Source organism: Felis catus, chromosome A1 (genome assembly GCF_018350175.1).
Source record: "Felis catus isolate Fca126 chromosome A1, F.catus_Fca126_mat1.0, whole genome shotgun sequence".
Lineage (NCBI taxonomy): Eukaryota > Metazoa > Chordata > Mammalia > Carnivora > Felidae > Felis > Felis catus.
In genome coordinates, this window is record NC_058368.1 from 181,365,431 (window position 1) to 181,385,459 (window position 20,029).

The following is a 20,029-nucleotide window of genomic DNA, read 5'->3' on the forward strand; positions in this document are numbered from 1 at the left end:
AAATCAACTAAAATGGATTAAAGATTTAAAAATAAGATCTGAAACTATAAAACGCCTAGAAGAAAAGAACAAAAAAAATCCTGGCATTAGTCTTGGCAATATTTCTTGAATATGATACAAAAATCACAGGCAACAAAAGCAAAACTAGACAAACTGGTGGAGGGGGGGGGGCACATGTAGTGGCTCAGGAGGTTGAGCATCTGAATTCAGTTCAGGTCATGATCATGTGGTTCATTAGGTTGAGCCCCACATTGGGTTTGTTGCTGTCAGTGCAGAGTCTTCTTCGGATAATCTGTCCCCCTTTCTCTGCCCCTCATCTACTTGTGTGCTCTCTCTCTCTCTCAAAAATAAATAAACATTAAAATAATAAAAAAAAAAAACCTAGACAAATGGGACTATATCAAGCTAAAAAGCTTCTACATAGCAAAGAAAATATCAACAGAATGAAAAGGCAGTCTATGTAGTGGGAGGAAATATCTGCAAGTCATATATTTGATAAGGGATAATATTAAAAAAAGAAACAAGTCCTACAACTCAGTAGGAAAACAATAATAACAACTTAAAACCAATAAACCAACGAACCAACCAACCAACCAACAAAAAAAAACAGATAATTACAAAACAAGCAGAGGATTTGGGAGTCATTTTTTACTTCTCTTTTTCACACACTTCCCAGCTAATATATCTGAAAAAACTACCACCTCAACCTTCAAAATATGTTGAGAATCAGACAATTTATCATCACATCCATTGGTCCTAGATACTGTCATCTCTTGTCTTGGTTACCACAATAGCCCCTTAACTGGTCTCACCCTTGCCCCTTTCACTCCATTCTAAACATAATAGCCAGAGTGATATTTAATAGGATATTTAAATAGGAAATCAGATCATGTCACTCTTATGCTCAAAACTCTGCATGGATATCCATTTTCCTCAGAATAAAACCACAAATGAAAATTATCTATGATGCTTTACATGACCTAGCTCTGCCTCTGTCCTCAAGTCCTACTATTCTTCCCAGTTTGCTTTCTGATGCAATCCCTTCGATTTCCTTAAATGCACCACGAATATTCCTGAATTAAACTTTTTGAATTAGCTCTTTCATTTGCCTGGGATGCCACATCCCCAGAAATCTGCATAGTCTTTCACAACTTAATTCTTTGACTCCTTTAAGTTTTGGTTTGTTCAAATGTCGCCTTTTCAAAGAAGCCTTCGACATTCCCCAGTCTATTTAATACTGCAAAAGTACAACCACATACTCCTATTTTAATTCTTATAGCATTTATCAGTTTTTAGTATAGTGTTTTATTTACTTCTTTCTTTCCCCTTCCTTCTTTCTTTGTCTCCTCTCTCCCTCCTTTTCCTTTCCTCCCTTACTTTCTTTCTCTCTCTCCATTTTTATGGTCTATATCTCCAAGTAAAATTTAAGTTTCAAGAGAGTCATAATCTCTTTCTAGTTTGTTACTGATACATCCCAAGCACAATACATAATAGGTGCACAATAAATATTTTGAATGTAGCAAATGTTTATACTTGTTGTTAATCATTACTTAATATATTTAAATTGCCCTAGAGATCAGTTTACCAGTCATATGGGGAAGCCATTCTCATTTATGTTCCTGACCTACTCTCTGTTTTTAAATTGATTTATTTCTCCCTGAAATGGATAAGTTCTTCCCGTTTTTCCCCCTTTAATTAAAACAGCAGTAATGGAGAGGGGGAAAAAAAAGATTTTGGATTGAGAGAATATTCAGACACACCAAAATTAGAAACCATTAGGAACCCCTAACGAAAATTATATAAGCAAAAATGGATACAGAACTACCAGGTGCAAACCAGTATGCCTTCAGTCTCTTTTCTTTGTCTTCTATCCAACTATTAAGAGCTATTCAGAGGTTGCTCCTGGCCGTCTACTCTTATTTCTCTGTCTTTCTCCTTATAAGCTCAACTTCCAGATAATCTATAAACCACTATGCTGATGTTCATTCTCAAAGTGATGTCTCCAGTTCAGAGCTCTCCTCTAGGTCCCATTCTTAACAATTACATAATTATTGACATTACCTTTCTACTTGAATGTATTGTGTTACATAGCAACATCCAAAATGGAACTCTTGGTCAGCCCCTCAATTCTATCCTTTCCAAGGATTCGCATTTTCATACATAAGTATCCATCCAATTGCTAAAGACAAAAATCCTTGATATCTTTTGTTCATCATTTCCTACATTCAAACCATCTTCAAGTTCTGTATATTTTATCTTTCAAATGAATTTCAAATCATTTGCTTCTTTACCTTGGTAAAGACTATACCATTTCCCCAAAGGCTACACAATTTCTCCCAAGTTCCAAAAGAAATGGATAAATGAAATGCTACAGAATTCAGAGGTGTGGGAATTCACATATAGTTAAAGAGACTAGAAGGGTCTTGATTCCAAGTCTAAGAGGACTTGGCATCTTAGATAATTCTTTGATGATAATGGGAATATTATTGATGTGTAGATTTGGGATAGCAGTCAAAGCAAAGGCAACAGTACAAAGACTCAGAGGAGGAAAGAGTATGCTCTAGAAAAAATACACAGCCCAGTTGGACTAGATCCGAAAATATATTTAGAGGAGAAGTGGGAGCAAGGGCTAAAAACATAAAATTGGACTATTTTGTGGAGGGCGTGAAATACCACAGAGGGACAGATTAAGTTGATTTGTATACTTCCTGCCTTCCCAATGTGCCTTTTTGTTCATAGCCATAAATGTGTATCAGTGGAAGTGGAAGACAGCTTGTATTCTCTTAATTATTCTGCATTTCACTAGGGTCTTTTCCATTCTGCATGTACAAAGGGATGCTCCAGAATATAGAACTTTTTCTACTCTTTTATTTCTATAACATCAATTATTAAGCAACACTCTATATTAGTAGAGCCATATGCTTATTATAATAGTAATTGCTTCCACATGATTATTTTCAGAGATTTTTCTTAATGTACTGAGATATTTATCTTTCATGCAAAACTACCTATTTTGTAAAAATACCAATAGCTGGGATACCACTGTGTTTATGATTACTATCCTCATTGAATCAAAGGCACCATATAGATGGAGAAAGTTTTAAGAATATTTAATACATCATTTACTCGATTCTATCTCCTCAAGGTGCCTTGCAGATTGTCTTAGCAGATGTGAATTTCCTTTTATCATGTGGAATGCAATTCTGTCCTTGGTTTGTTATAAATTAACAATCTGAAATAAAGTCCCACATTCTGAACAACAGCTAAAATATTTAATATGTCTTATCCTACAAAGAGCTAGTTGTTTTTTTCCCCCCTTTGGTCGATGCAACCACTTTAAATAGTTTTCTAGCTTTAGACTGATGAATTAAATGGATTTCTGAGATCTCCAGGTCAAGCCTATGTATGTATATATGTACGCGTATGTGTGTACGTGTGTATACACATATATGATGTTCCACCCTATAGGAAATAAGTTGCATAATTTTGAGAATGTAACCCAGTGATTTTCACACCTGTAAATGAACATTTTCAACTATATTATCAAAAACAAAGTACAATAGGACTTATTCTGGGATTACTGCAGGCATCATAAAAAAAAACTAAAAAAAAAAAGTGAGCATAATCCAACATCTTCTCATCTGGAGAAGAAATACAAAACATGAAATAAGACATATAAACATTCAATAAACACATGGAAAGTCACTCAGCCTCACTCATATTCAAGTAAATGAAAAACAGAATAAATATCTTTTCATCAAGAAATAGAAAAAATATTGGGAGAGTTTCCAGTGACTCCTGACCAATACTGTGTGTGCCCACATGATGCTAACACAGTGCCGGAGCAAGGGGCAACTTTCCTGTTGGGAAACTAGTGGAAGAGAATTACAATTTTGGATAACCATATATGTCTAAGTTTTTCATGAATATATTATAGGATGAGAATTAGGAATGTGCACTGGAATTTAGCTATAAGGATTTTATTCATCAATTGTTCTTTACAGCTTCTAAAAATAAATAAATAAGTGAAAGAAATTTGAAAAAAGGTATTATGCTAAAGGAGCACTATGTACCCCTTAATTATTATGGAAAATACTGAATGCCATGGGAAAATGATTATATTTACTAAAAACATTAAGGCTACAAAGGGCATGCAAATTGTGATGCCAACTCTGTAAAAATATTAATATCATACACACATGTATTTTCATATATTTTAAAAGCTTATGTTATATGTTTTACACATATGTATATTCCTATATCTATGTATTATATATTAATATGTTAATATATGTAACCATATATATACTTACTATAGACATCATAAATATTAACAATAAAAATTTGGCCTTCAATAATTGTTAGTACTAAAATGAAAGGTTGGTAATGTTGGGATTTATTTCAAGAGTCCAGATTGCTAGGACTCTTTAGAGAGCAAGGAAAAGGACATTACTTTGTATCACATCCTATGGGACTTGGCTAATCTATTTATTCTTATTAAATAAGGAAGACTGAAAGTACCAAAACTTAGTACTTATCTTAAAACGTTAGACAAAAATGAGGCACCATCTGAGCATCCATTTGTTCATTTTGGCTCAGGTCATGATCACAGGATTGTGGGATGGAGCCCTGAAGAGGGCTCTGCATTGAACATGAGCCTGCTAAGATTCTCTCTCTCTCTCTCCCACTGCCCCTTCTTTTCAGCTCACACGCTCTCAAAGTTAGACAAAATTAACAAAATATACTCTAAATTTCAAACATGAGAGAATTAAAATTAAAGGATGAACTTGATGAAAAAGAAAGCGTGAGAATAATACAGACAGGTAGAAAGCTTGAAAGAAAAATAAATATATTCACATCAAATCTGGTTTTTAAAAGATCTGAGAGATAAAAATACAAGTATAGGGATGAGAAGAGAGACCCAAATGAAGTTACAGAGATTATAATAAAGTATATGAATACAGGACTCCAAAAGCAATAAGGATACAGAAAGAGAAAGAATCTTTAAGAAACTGTTAATCAACTACAACACACTGAATGTTCCTATAAAAATAATGTTATGACCTATCTTCCTTGTACATAGCACTATTTGATGCTATTATTTAATCATTTGATTAAGTAGTATAAATGCTGGGTTATGGCTGTTGTAACACGGTATTGTATGCATAAGCATAACAGATAAATGTCAAGAATATTTCCTATACTCTAAGAGCTTCAAATTAGATGCTTTTCAAATTTTAGTATTTTAATTATATCCAACATTCATATGCTAGTTAGGGGTTAATTTCTCCACTTGAAATACCAAGAAGCAGGAATCAAAATCTCTGTAATCCAGGGATTGATTTTTTAAGACCTTCTACCTGGATTACTGTTTCCTTCTCTGATATCGCCACTTCTAATTTTGTTACCTTTCTGTCCAAACACCTGTGTGTGTGTGTGTGTGTGTGTGTGTGTGTGTGTGTGTGTGTATGTGTGTGCACTTTAATTAGATACTTTCTAAAACAGAAAAGTCTCTGCTGAAAGAAACTTTCAGTAATTTTCTCATGACTTCTTGGTCAGACCTTATTTCCTTAGGGTGAAAGTCAGCATTCTTGATCATCTGATCCCTACATATCTACTGATATATTTCTACTGCTGTCTAATAAAAGTCACTATGTTCCCATTAGTCTGACTAGAGTCGGAATTTTATGGAAAAAAATATTCCTGAAAAATCATCATCATTTTTACATATCTTCCCTTATTCTCCAGCTACCATACCAATTGTTTTTAATTCATTTGGAATATCCATCATCTCATTTCCACTCGTATAAACTCTCTCATTTATAACCTAATTAAAACTCCACTCTTCAAAGCTGCCCCTATTATAACAGTCTGCTGACAAATGCAATGTTTATTTTCTTATTTCCCTACCGAGAGTAGATAGAAATTTCTCTATAAATGTACAGAGGTGCTTGCTTTCTTCAATAAACAGTAAAGTACATATTTTTATCTATCCATATAAGAAGTGAAAGTTGACACAAGGAATTGAGAGAAGAAAATAGAAACTCAAAAAAATAATAAGGTATGATCAGTACAGATAGCTATGAACAACAAGAAAGACAATCTAACAGGTTGCCACAAGATAATGGATTATCTACATATTCCAAGGGGAGTCTGGCTCCTTAGACTTCATCTCCTGGGAAATAAAATGTCTAAAACAATATTCACTTAACATTTTGTCACAAACCCATATCAATATAAAACTTTTGGCTACAAATCCAATGTATATAGTTTTGCATTTATATAATCTATCATATATGTGTGTTTGTATATATACTAATATATGCATGATAAAACATACTCAAAAATAGAAATATTAAAGGAGAAATGAACAGAAAGCAAATACAAACAGAACTTTTCATATCTTTCTGTACCCCAATGAGCCTTGATGCTCAAATCAGATTTTGAAAACCTAATCCCACTAATTTTAACAAGAGGGCAGAATGAAATAATAAAGAAATGAGCTCACTGATGCTGTGACTGATCCTAAAGTCCTGAGGGCAGAGGTCAGGGCTGGGAATGGAAGAAGGACATAGAAGAATATATTTTATGTTTTGCAAATAAATCAGCCTTCCCAGCAAATCAAACACCATATCTCTGACAGACCCAGGAGAACTGGGTCTGAGAACTCCCAGGAGGCAAGAATTCTTATGAGGGAACAGAGAGAAAGTGGGTACTTTTAGGTGCATTCTGACTTGAGTGGATAGGAAAGCATAACTGGAACAGTGGCCTTGAGTCTTTAAGGGGAAGGCACATTGGTCCTAGAGGGCCAACAGAGGTCAAGTCAAAAGAGGGTCAGTGTAGGCCTCCCTTCTCTCCCACCTCTAAAACTGTACACTACCAAAAGTTGACAGTACTCAATTGGGCATTTTCGTATATGGCCTTATGTTGCCATCTCCCTGGACTCTGATCAATTTGTATTTCTTGATGTCTGTCCTTCTCAATAATAACCCTCATCCCAACTGAACTCCTCCCGCCATGAACTTAAGCAGACACAGACATACAAAGACACATGCTATGGTCTTGTGTAATGCTGACTATCTAGCAGCCCTTCCTTAAATCTTTTCAGAGATAAAATAGGAATCCTCCAAATTAAAGTGTCTTCTCATCTGAGATTACTTAGCTACTTTTCATCAATTCTAAATAAAAACAAGAACATAGTTTTATCAGCATCATGTATGTGTGTATTTTAAAATATACATATTTCACCAATATGCATAACTTTCTAAATACCAATTTTCTTTCTTTTTAAAATTCATTTCAAAGATCTTTTAGGATCAGTGAATGTGTGGTAGCATATTTCATGCATAGAATAAAGAAATACATTCCAATCCTCTTCCTGTGTCTAGATGCTCTATGTAAGTCCATGACCCTCTTTTTTATGTTTAAGCCAAGGAGAGATATCGCTGTGGTGTCAGTCTTTTCCTATTCCCCTCAGGCCAGGGTAAATGTCCATGAATGGAATTCTCAAAGAACGTCAACTTGGATATTTCAGCCCCTTCCATTAGTAAACATGCTTGAATTTCAATTACTTTTTCTCCTTCACAAATACCCTTGGGATGCTAAGAGAACTGGCAGTATACTACATTGTGTGTGAGCAAAAGCCACCTCTGAATAACACTCAGGAATCCTGCTGATACACTTGTAGAAGAGCATTTCTTAGTTTGTGGAGCACTGTTCCCAGTTCTTGTTCCCAACTCAGCATTATCCAATATCGCTCCAAGTCCTTCTCTTTTGAGGCACTGGAGGTCTTTGTATATCACTGCATTTTTCTCTTCTAGCCTTTGCTTTATTGTCTTTCACTTCATTGTAACAGACTCCATAAACCATTTGCCTGATCAAAACTGAGCATAATTAGAACAAAGTCATTTTCCTCCTCTTTAAATGGCTTCCTCCTATAAAGCCCTGGGGTTTTCCTCAATCAGCTGAAATAGCTAAAGTTTTTAAAGTAGGTTCTCCCTCCATCTATTTCCTAAAAGTCCACCCAGATACTTTTACATTAAAATGGCTTTCAGTATATGTGTTGAAATCAAAAGTTCTGACTTTAATTTTTTTAGCACTGCAGAAGATAGGGATGGCGAATCATCCACTCCCCCTCCCTTCCCACGTGCATATAATTATTTTCTTAATTTTGAAATGAAATTTATTTTCATTTGTATAATCTCATCAGAATACCTTAAAATTACTTCAGAAATATGGTAAAGCAAAATTAAGCCCATTTTACAGGTGAGTCAAACTTATAAAAAAAACAAGCAACATCAATATTTTAAACACATGTTAAATTAAGCTAACGTTGTTTCTAGCTTTCTTTCTACCATTTTCATCACCTCTGGTTGCCCGGAATTTTGTATAGAAGTCAAGGGTGGTAACTTGAGTGCTCCAAAAGCTAAGCATACTTTAAATAAGTGGAGTACATTGAAGGGAGCTCAGGTAAATCAGATGACATGGGCCCATCTAGAGCCACTATGGTTAGTATTTCTAACCCAATTCATCCTGAAGGAAAGCAGGACAAGCATTACTGGACCTTGTACATTTCACGAGAAGCCAACAATAAAAACTTCTACTTAAAATTGTTGGTTAGTAATGTCAAATTTTTTAAACATGGGAACGACCAAATAAAACAACTCATGAACTACAGTTCATAGCCTCTAGGTTAATGACTGTTCTGTGAATCTCTTCCCTTGACCTTTGATGCCTTTAACATTCCTCAAACTGAGTTTAGGGAAACTGGGAAGGACAATCTTCAAGGTAGTTCTTTTGGCTAGTGCTGAATAATACTAAACATTAAATCACAAGTAACATTTTTAGCTTCAGGTATAAGCATTTGTACATAATACCTACATATCTGCAATTTCTATCCTGCTTACAAATCTATTACTTGAAATTTTCTCCTTCCCCTCACTGTGTCCTAGTTTCAGAATGGGTAAATGAAATGTCTCCTTACTTGGCATACACCTTTGCAAATGCTTTTTGCTTCACATTTTATTTTGCACAGGTTCATCCGGATACAGTTGTCTGTAGAAAATTTATACTATCAACTTCCTTGGCTTTAACCCATTTTATTTACAGCTTTAATACGTGATTGCATCTCTCTCCCAAATTTAAATTTAATTTGAACCTTGACAAACAACAACTAAACTAAAAAGTGACTGAACAATAAGCAAAAAAGTGAAGAGTTTTCTGAGTGAAGAGGCTTCTGGGGGTGAAGTGACAAAACAGTTTGCCTCTCACCCAGTGACTGCCTTTGCTGCATAACTGAAGTGAAAGTACAGATATCAGGAACTCAGCAGCTTAAAACCAAATGATTATCCACCAAGCCCAATGTCTCCCTGAAGGCCTAGAGATTACACGTGTAATAATCAGGCTGCCCTTGCCAAAAGTAAGGCTTAGTGCTTCATTTTATTTATTGTATTTATTGAATGGAGCCATTCCTTGATAGCCCCCGGGAGCATTAACAAACATGAAAGCAACCACCAAAGGAAAGAAAGAAATATATAAATAACTAAAAACCATGCCACTAAAGTTTATAATCTGGAACATGCAGTATTGACACTCTTTAAAGTCCTCTGTTCTACTTTCAAGTAACGTAAGCATCGCTTCCATTTGCCAAAAACCTAAATCTTTAAAGTCTTGGACAGGTCCCTCTGCAAAACTTATCAGTCCCTCTTTTTAACGTACCAAGCAATGTGACAATGTGATATTCCTAAATTCTGCATCTAGTTCTACATTATTATCAGTTGTATTTTAGCATTGTGATAACCATATATTTAAGACTCTCCTTAACAAACTTTTTGCAAAATAAGGTGCCTCTAATATCTGAACTTTTAGGAAATTGAGCAGTTATTAAAATCATAGCATCCTTTCATATAGGAGTAGACCAAAAATCTTTTGACAGGTGATATTTTTTTCTCCTGTCTTTTATTTTTCAATCCATGGACGATTCATTTCACATTCCTTACAAATATTACTCTTTCAAATTTGCAAGCATAAAAAAGAAAGCTTAAAAACACAATTTGGAATAATTGTCATCAAAATGGATTTAAAGTTTGTTTTGTTTTCTTCCATGTTTTTTGTTTTCCTTTGTTTTGTTTCTAAGGAATCGAGACAGTATTTTTTTCCATGGAAGGTTTTTTCTATAAAGTTTGGCTGGAAAAGAAATCATCCCTGTATCAACATCGAAAGCACAGTCAAGTATTACTATATTTCTGTAGCTCATTTACTATTCTTATTCCCAACTTTAAGAGCAAAATATGAGCCTTTGGCTATAATTATCTGGTGCTTATAGTAAGTTTTTACATCTGTTCCAAGCATTCTCTGTAAATTTTATATGTGCAATGATAAGGAAGAAGAAAGGAGTACAGTGGATTGTAAAACACAAAATAAATTCAAGAGTATGCAAGCATAATAGAGTGGGGCAGAAACAGAAACCTGGTAGCAGGTCTTACATGTGCATACATATAGGCTACTCTAACAAATTTATCTAGGGGCTGCTTTGTGAAGAGAAAAGAAGACTTGAGAAACTCACCTCACATGATGAATGAACGCACTGCGGTTGGTGGCAATAACCTATAGATACTCTTCCTGGTTTTAAGGAAAAATCCTTCCTCCCCTCAGAGTTCTGTCTTCCGGACTCAATTAACATGCAGAGAGTACCTGGGTGTGTTCAAGCCCTCAGGAAGAGACAGGAACACTGCAGACCTCTGCCAACAGGACTCACAATCTAATACAACCTATGTTCCCCAAACACACTTTACACAAATCCATTATGTGCCAAGAGCCAGCTTGTTTTATAAATGCATTTTGCAAAATGCAATGAAATTAACCCAACATTTGTATTTTCAACCTCAAAGTACATTATGAGAATTATAAATTTCCCAATTGACAAGAAACGAAAATGAACATTGTCTTTATTTACTTTGGGTGGAAACAGAGAAGGTAAAGAGAAGGCTAATTTTCTTCTTTATCCAAGGCCAGATTTAGTTTTCTCTAATTTCTGGCTCTCTGTTCCACAGACAAGCTTCTTTCCTTTGAGTTTTCTTTTTCTTTATGGATTTCTAATAAAATAACTAAAACTAGAATTATGTTGGAAAAAAAACCCACTCAAGGATATTTTTAAGTCCCCAAGGTGAAGATATTGCCTAAGGGAATCAAGAGTACACAGACCGAATTTTTTACAGTGTGTGCTATTCTGCATTTTTAAAGAGGCAATTAGTTATTCTTGTGTATTAGTGACTGCCCCATTTTCTCCATAACTCAGGTGATACAAAGGGCCTAAGAGAGGACATACTTTAAATGGGACATTTATTACCCCAAAAAAGGGATGATTCTAATTTAAAGTCACTGAGAAAGCTATTTCTATAGATGCAGTCAAATTACACAGCAGCAAAAACTTGGCCTTGCTGTTCTGAACTCTCACTGCCATTTCTAACTATGCCATCTTTAACTTAAAGACAGAGTCAAAGAACCTGATAAAACCACATGGGCCTGAGAGCTGTATTTATTTAAAGCAAGTGAAGCCAAAACAATGTTAACTTGGTGGCCAAACTGAGTATAAGATGCAAGGCTGTGAAGAAAAAGGAAAAAAAAAAGGAAAAAAAAAAGAATAAATTTATCATGTGTTCAGTGTGATGGGACTTTCAAGTTACCAGGTTACTAGATCATTTTTGTCACAGTAGCATGCAGGAAGAACTCTTGGCAGGAAAGGCTTTTATTACACGAGTCTGAAGGTTGGTTACCTGTGTCACACTACAGAAAGAGAATTTGGTTTTAGAGATCTGCTTTTGCATTCTAACTCTGCTTAGCAAAACCACAATTGGAATTTTTAAGTGCAATGTTTAAATAAGCACTGTGAACATCGAGTTACCCCCAAGATCCCACCTTGAAAATGAAATGAAAATATACGGGATACAAAGAAAAAATTCATTTTGTGAGCACCTATCTTTAAAATCTAAAATTGAATCCGAGAGCTTCTTTCTCAAAGTATAGATTCTTTAACTTCCTCTTCAGGAGAGGCATACCTAAAAGGTTATTGATTTGGTTCTGAAGGACAGCGTGTTTATTATGGAGGAAGCCATTGCAGGGTACAAGTGTGAGAAATTAATGATGGCTTTGTAAGTGTCCACGCTGTGGTGTGGAACCAGTGGGGCAACTGTCAATCTATATGATAATACATTCCCAAACTTCATAAAATCAGTCATGTGAAAATGCATTGATTTCTTTGTGAGCTAAACAGAATTTGTCAAAGAGAAAGAACGAGAAGTTTACTGAAGTTAACACCTCAGCCTACAGAGTGGCTCACAACTCACTTTCTATTTGCTTAATGAGTTTATGATGGGACGTGCAAAATCTTTTATTTTTATTTTTGGCCCCAAATGAGAACAGAACATGCATTATGTACATCTTGGGAATATGTGGAATGCTGAAAATTTTTAAAAAAGAGAGAAAAGGACATGCATTTTATCTGTACATTTTTAAAATAACCCTCTAACGCCTAAGCTTGAACTCTGGCTTCCTTACCTCTTTTGTGCTCTGCCAGATGCAGGCACAAAAGAGTCTCTCAGTACTTTCAAGTACAGATTTCTTTATGCAATTCTGACTGCGTTATAACTAGCATTACAGGAAAATCTCGAGACACTAGACTCAAGGGTTTATTTTTTACCCAAATATAGGGATTTATATAGACTCCCCAAAGGTGGAAATTGTTCATATATGATGCCTTAAAGAATACTGGAAAAAAGAGACTACTTTTGGTCTACCAAATACATTATTAATTATAAAGTTCTCCTACCCATAACAGTTCTAGGTAAATTCAAGGCAAGCGTTTTTTGCTCCCTTTGTTTCACTAGAAAACTCTCTTTATTAAGTTTTTAACATGTATATAGATTTTAAAAGAGAGGGTGCAGATTCTACCAACATGTTTAAATTTTGTAGAGATGGTTCCCACGAGACCAGTGAGAATACCACCGTGGAAGATTTGCCAAAAGACCTTGTTAAAATGTGCCATATATGCTTGGATAACAAGTGATTTTATTTATTAAGCAATCAAACTACTTCCATTTAAATAGTATTGGACACACACAGACTTGAAAAAGTACATCAGTAAATGGATTCAATGTATGCCTTTATGAAAACTTCCAAAAGTTAATTTCCTATCAGATAAGTGCCTTAGAGTGTTGAATGTGCCAAGTGTCAAAAATTTTGTTAAAATTCAAAATGAGTCAAGTACAGATTTTTCCTTGAGTGTGCACCTTGATTAGCTACACGAACGGAGGCATAAGTAAGACACATCTCCTTGTCCCCACTATAGAATAAATTATTTCCGAATTAAACACAAATTAAAATGCAACAGAGTGACATCTTTTTGGATATATGCGACTTACCCAGGAAATGATGTATTTTCAACACAGTTTTGAGATTAAACGATATTTAGCCATGCTTTTGCATTCACAACAAGCTGTCCGCCTGTGAATTTCTTTTTCTTCTTTTAAATGCAAGAAAATACTTAAAGCTGCTCTAGTAGAAGTTTATAATATTTTACATAAACATTCTTAACTGATCTGTTTGTAAACAGTTTAATGGTAATTCTTTCCGCAAACACACAATATATTCATAACAAATCGCATAGCATTTGATGTTTTCTTCATAAATAAACTGTACCTAATGCAATTTATCTTTTAAGAGATGTTTTTGACTAAACACAGTTCTGAGTCACTAAGAAATCCAGAAATAAGCACCTTATCTCTTTAATGACTTGCCGAGGCTTCCCTATATTTACTGCTTAATGATCGGAAGCATTTAATTTTCAAAGTTTCATTAAAACCCATCTACAAAGCTGATGGATAAGCAATAGTGATTTGTGACAGAAGATGTGGGAAGCCATTAACCTACATAGGTACCAAGGAGGAAAGTGAACACAGAAGAGAATACTTTTTTGAAGACAAGTCTCTTCCTATTTGTCATTATTAAACTCCAGAGCATCTGTTCCAGGTTTGATCTTCAATACGGATATGAGGCATTGCCGCCTGGAAATGAAAGTCTAAGATAAGGTAGGATTCTTAAGAGATCTTCATGAAAAAAAATAACCCGGGTTGCCATTTACTGGGAAGGGGAAATCAATACGAAGACCTAGAAACTTGTGGCAAGAGGACATTTTCTAGGTATAGGTCATAGTTTATCAAGTTGCCTCTTTTGCAATGTAATTTACTTGCTAATAAGACCAACTGACTATAGCTGAATACTGTGTTATCATCGAAATGTGATTTTAAAATTCTCTCCTCATTTCTTGTGTGCTTGAGGTTTGCCGGTTTATTTTTCCCGAGCTCAGAGTGGGTAGACAAGGTCGATTTCAAAGAAAATGAATGGTTTTGTACTCCTCTTTATTAAAACACAGACATCCCAAATGCCACATTGCGCCATACCCAGAACATTAAAAGGTATTTAAGAAGCAGGCCTACCGTTCTCATCATCTGACTTATTTTCGTTGTCAGAATCGGTCAAAGTAAGGGCTGAGTTCTCACGACTGGACAGGCCGGAACTGCGTCTGGATTTTATCCCTCTCCCCCACAGTCTGATGGCGTGTTCTGGAGACATCCCTCCCTCTGTGTCGGAGTCGGCGTCAGACCCTGTGCTCAGAGAGTAGCCCTGATGAAGGATCCCCATGTCAGAACAGTAGCCACTTCGGTGTGGGGAGGGCTCACACATTCCCAATTCCGCAAGGGTGAAGTTAGTTCCTAAGGTGACAGCAACAGAGAGACCGATTATAAATTGTGAAATGCTTTACAAAGTTAAAATGTATTCTTACAAAAAACAGATGGATGCTTTTCCCATCCAAAAAACATATCAGATTCCCATGTTATACAGGAATATATGAGCATGAGTATTTAGGATATTGGGATACATTTGAGAACAAAAAAGTAAACATCTAAGATTAACTTTAATCCTAGGCCAGAATGCTCAGCTTTTGCTTCAAAAATGTTACAGCATTTACTGTTGTCTAGGTAGCACACGTAGCTGGAAAAAATACTGGATTTAGAATAATAGCTAATATATACCAAGCGCTTTCTTAGCTCTGGGCATCTTTTGGTTTGCAACTTTTATTTTACATTTTTATAGGTGACAATAACTTAATGAAGATAATATTATGTAATCATTTTGTAAGGAAACTGAGGAACAGAGGAACAGAGAATTTAAGTGACTTACCCAAGGTCACACATCTAGATTGTAGCAAAACATGGATCTGATCCTTGAGCAGTCTGTCTTCGTGTCAAAGAACCTTAATCCTCCAATAAATGTGAGTGGTGGCCAGGAGACCTGGGTACCAGTCCCAGCTTCCCACTGGTAAGTCTCATTGTGGCAAGTCTCTTACTCCTTGAGCCCCAGTTTTCTCATCTGTAAAATCTGGGTATTAATCTCTTAAATTCCTCTCAGGATCACTGTGTATCTTCTATGTGATAATACCCACCGAACTCTTTTTTTTTTTTTTAAATAAACTATGTAATGTATTATTTAATTCAGCGTCTGAGGGATGAAAAGTCAGTCCTCATGTTTTTAAATGATATTAAACAATGTCTGTTTGCTCACACAACTTAGAACCACAAGTAGGTTTCAACTATGGAGCATGAATGTGTGCACAAATGGGAAGCAGAAGCAAAGAGGCATTTATTGAACGTTTATATGTTACCAGTGTTGGGCATGTGGCCAGGCAGTTGATAGGCTTTCAATCTCATTTAAATCTCATAATAGCCCAACAGTTTAGGTGTTGAGCATTTTACAGAGAGGTTAAATACTGTGTCCAAGGTCATGCTTAGGCAAGTGGCAGATTCAAGATACACCGCTAATCTGCCAATTCCAACCCTTTGCTCATTCTACAAGGTGAAATGATCTCAATCAAAAACCAGCCTGTAACATTCTGGCACAGTGAATGCTCTATCTATGTGTGTGCTTTACTATTACAGCTTCTTAAAAGACATTTTAAGGTTTCAATGAAAATTAGATGGAGTCATGCGGTACATTCTATTTACTGACATACGAAGCTGATTTTTTTTTTTTGTCTTTACTCAAGCTATGGACAATGGGGGAAAATGCACTGAAGAAATGCACTTCAATGCTATAAGTGAAGAAAACCTTATAAATAACACCAAAGCCATGGTTTATGTTATGTACATTGATTATATTAGGGCCAGTCCCTATCAATCATATCCCCAAACTTATGATATAACTTAACTCCTCTATGATACTCCAAATACATGATGTTATTTCTTAGCTTTCATTTTTAAAAAGCCTTAAACAGCTGTTTGCATTAACCTAGTGTGACTTTACTTTGTAATAGACATATATTTTTATTCTGAGGTTTTACTTTCTGTTCTTTGCTATATGTTGATGTTCCACAGCCTTCTTTAGCTGTGTAAATGGGACCAAACCCAATTTTATACATAAATGTCTCTGAAGAGTGAAACCTATTCATTGGAGAGCTAACCCAAGCAAAATTTCCTGTGGGAATGGGGTAACTTCCTGCTACCTGGGCAGGAAAGAGGGACATCCTTACTGCCACCAGCATGGTCCCAAATGCTGTTCTGCCCAGTGTACTCTGTTCCAGTTTACATCCTCGGTAATTAGGTATTGTCTCATAATTGTACAGTAAAATGTGTATTTCCATTTTGGTAGTCTATAAAACAAAAGTTAAGTTCATGTATGTCTGATATTAAAATACTTTTCTATTTTTATCATCTCATTCTTAAGTAAACTAAATATTAACATTCTCCCATCTTGTTTTTAGAGCTCATGTTTGCTCTGGACAGGCATGAAATATAAGGCTTCCTTTACCTTCAATAAAAGAAAACACGTCAAACTAAAACATACATGTTTTTATTCCACATGTGGGAATTTTAAGCTATATGATTCCATTTGAAATGGAGTGTGTATGCATTAAGGCAACTTTCCTGATGGTTTTCCCACACCTCATTATCTGGAACAAGCTTCAAAGACCTCCTCAGGAAAAGAGAAACATCTGTGAGAGGAAAAGAAGCCTCAGTTTTCAGAGCATCCCATGTGCTTTTCAATCTTGAAGTAATAGGCAATAAGCCTAGGGCATGGAAATACATGGAATAAATATAGTCTCCCTTCTTTGGTTATCAAATTTACTTGATGATAAGAAATTAAAATATTATTTTTCTGTTAAAACAAACTTGAGATCATCATAAATTAGTTAAAATTTGCATAATTTTTTAAAGTAATCACAAATGTTAGAAAAAACAGAGTTCAAGAGTTTCAGCTTTAACCATACAGCCCCAAAGCCACAAACAAACAACACTGTAAAGAAAATTGGAGGTATTGTACTCAATTCACCAGGAAAAAGTAACCAAGTTCACACTGGCTTACAGGAAGCCAGATTTTCCTCTAAATTCAGAAAAATTTTCCTCTAGACTACTCAAAAATATTACCTTCTAAACGCCTCATCTTCATCTTCCAGTAGGACCACAGTCCGCCAATGTTACCCATTTCTCACAATTCCTAGTTAGGTGCCTTTTGTCCTCAACTAACTCAAAGAATAGGAATCCTATTCTAAGTATCTGGGACAGATTCTGGACCAAGCCTTTCCCAAGTGTGCTGGCTTAACATATGAAGCCGGTGAGCCACATACACATTGGAAAGGAAAAGCTGATCTATCATTTATTAAATCATTCACCAAATATTTATCGTTCCTTGTGCTGTGATAGGCATTGGGGATATAACAGGGAGCCTTATAAAAATGGAGCCCATGACATTTACGGTATAATCGGGAAAGAGACATTAATCAAAGAATCACATAAACAACGTACAATTTATAGAGTGATAAATACTATATAGGAAAAGGACAAGGAGCCATGAAAGGTCATCCTGTGGTCCAAATGTTCATTCTTTTACAGCTTGCCCAACAGATGTTCAGCTAGTGGTGGACTCACTAGTTGGAGGGACCATGAATTTGCTCCATGAAGTTATCAGGCCCCCTTCAGTTTGCTCTTACCATACCATTCCCAAACATTCTTCTATATACATTGATTTCAGACAAACATTTTTCATGTAGTTCGTCCTATAGTACAAAACCTTCGTGTCATACCCTTCAGCTCAGAATGTAAATAGTATAGGGGAATTTTAACACCATGCCAACTTATTGTTTTGCACTTACTTTGCTCATTGATGGAAGGTTGATTTTGCTTTAATTCATCTTGTATAATTATGTCTTTATTAAGCTCCATGGCAGCTTTGAATGGAAGAGAGAAACTAGTCATTGTGTGATTCTCCAAGCTAAGATTTCTAGTGGAAAACAGTCAACATTTCTTTCCTTCTTTACTTTCTTGCAGAAAGATAGAAAGAGTCATAATATTTCAGTATTCATGAAATACCTTCCATCTGCCTCTAATCTCTCTGGTATCACATTAAAGTGGGAATGTAGATAATGTTTCAAACTCATTTCATTTCAGGTATATGTTTTATGGTTGCTACTAATAAACTTCCCAGTGTGGCCTCATACTACATTATCAAGGCCAAAGTCACTATTTCTATAGATGAATGATTGCACAAAATCTGTATTTACATCATGGAATTTTAGTATAATTTAAGGTGTTGGGAGAGAACCCCAATGTCTAAAAAATTGTTAGGTGGATCAAGATAGCAGAACACAAGTGTTTAAAAATAACTCTCTTGAGAAGTCTCTTCTACTTTAAGTTGTCTTTTTCTTGATCATAATCTCAATGTGTAACCCAGATCCTCTCCAAAACTTTTTTAGAGATAAATTTGGCAATAGATATCAAGAGTCATCCACTGACCAACTAGTTGTGCTTGGGGACACAATTCAAAGGAAAGATATGCCAGCACATTGTGATCATGGCTTTATTTTCTAAGTTTTTACCAACTTCTCACACTTTGAAATAACCTTTAACTAGGAGAAGCACATATGTCGCTAAGTCAGAATTATCATGTCATGGTAATACCAGGGAATACAAATAGCACTGGAAATGTCAGCATTTGAACAGATTTTCTACTATGAGGGCAGGAAGATAAAAGTTAACTGTAGTAATAGAGGAGTACAATATAGAAAACTTTTATTATCTAAATATTCACTATGCAAGTCCCCTGAATTTAAGAGATGAAATTCTACACACAGAAGAGTTACTATGAAAACATGAAAGCAGTCACTAATGATCACTTATAAAATTAATCCCCCCATCCCCATCCACTTACTGCTAGTATCTCTTCTCATATCAACCACCATATCAACGTCTATGTCATCAGGTAGTTAGTGATAACAGAAAGTAATACGGTGCCAATGTGAGATTAAGTTGTAAAGCTTGTGAAGATGCAGATTTCCATGAAGTCAATAAAAGTGATACTAAAAAACACTAGGATCATAAGCAAGGCCACATAATTACCACTATCTAACAGAATTAACCTGTTAACAAGAAAAACTAGAAACACATGTTGGCATGGTGGATTCTTCAAAAGACGACTTGACAGACTTCCAGTTCTGGATCAAGATAAAATTCCTCACTTCTCTCTACTTCTCCCACTAGGTGTAGCTAAAAACCTCTGAACAGTACATATAAAAACACATAAAAAGAGTTTAAAAAGGGTTGAGAAGAAGATAGACCTATTAGGATCCTGAGACCTGAGGAAGGATATGGTTGTGAATTCCCTGGAGTTTCTTTTTGCCTTATATATCCCAGACCTGGTGTTGGAGAAATCTGCAGATTAAAAACACCAGTGCAAGCAGACAAAGCCCAGAGTAAAGCCTACTGTAATTAAGGGTCCTTCCTTACCTCCACAAACACCTCAGGATGGAATCGAGTGGTAAGCCAGAATTTCATCCTTAACCAGTAGGAATAAACCTTCCCAGACACCCCACACAAAGGTGTTATTGGTGGCTATAAGGGGATCCTGGACTTCTATCTCCACCCAGTGGGGTGGTCATGAAGCACCCCTTCCTCTCCCTGCTGGTGTCAGAGAAGAATTAATG

At 35.6% G+C, this 20,029-nt stretch overlaps 1 protein-coding gene across 8 annotated transcripts in view; it reads right to left on the reverse strand.

Annotated features, from left to right (window-relative positions):
- The window catches only part of TENM2 (teneurin transmembrane protein 2), a 2,391,334-nt gene that overhangs the window by 849,964 nt on the left and 1,521,341 nt on the right, over positions 1-20,029 (reverse strand). For 7 of the 8 annotated variants that reach the window (XM_045040340.1, XM_045040320.1, XM_045040321.1 and 4 more), the window contains 2 exons: positions 18,203-18,277; positions 14,493-14,768 (listed from right to left, as the gene is read on the reverse strand). In XM_045040340.1, coding sequence (XP_044896275.1) covers positions 14,493-14,768; positions 18,203-18,277 — 351 coding nt within the window. Of the gene's footprint in view, positions 1-14,492; positions 14,769-15,237; positions 15,427-18,202; positions 18,278-20,029 lie in introns of all 8 variants that reach the window. The other variant, XM_045040341.1, reaches the window with a different exon arrangement.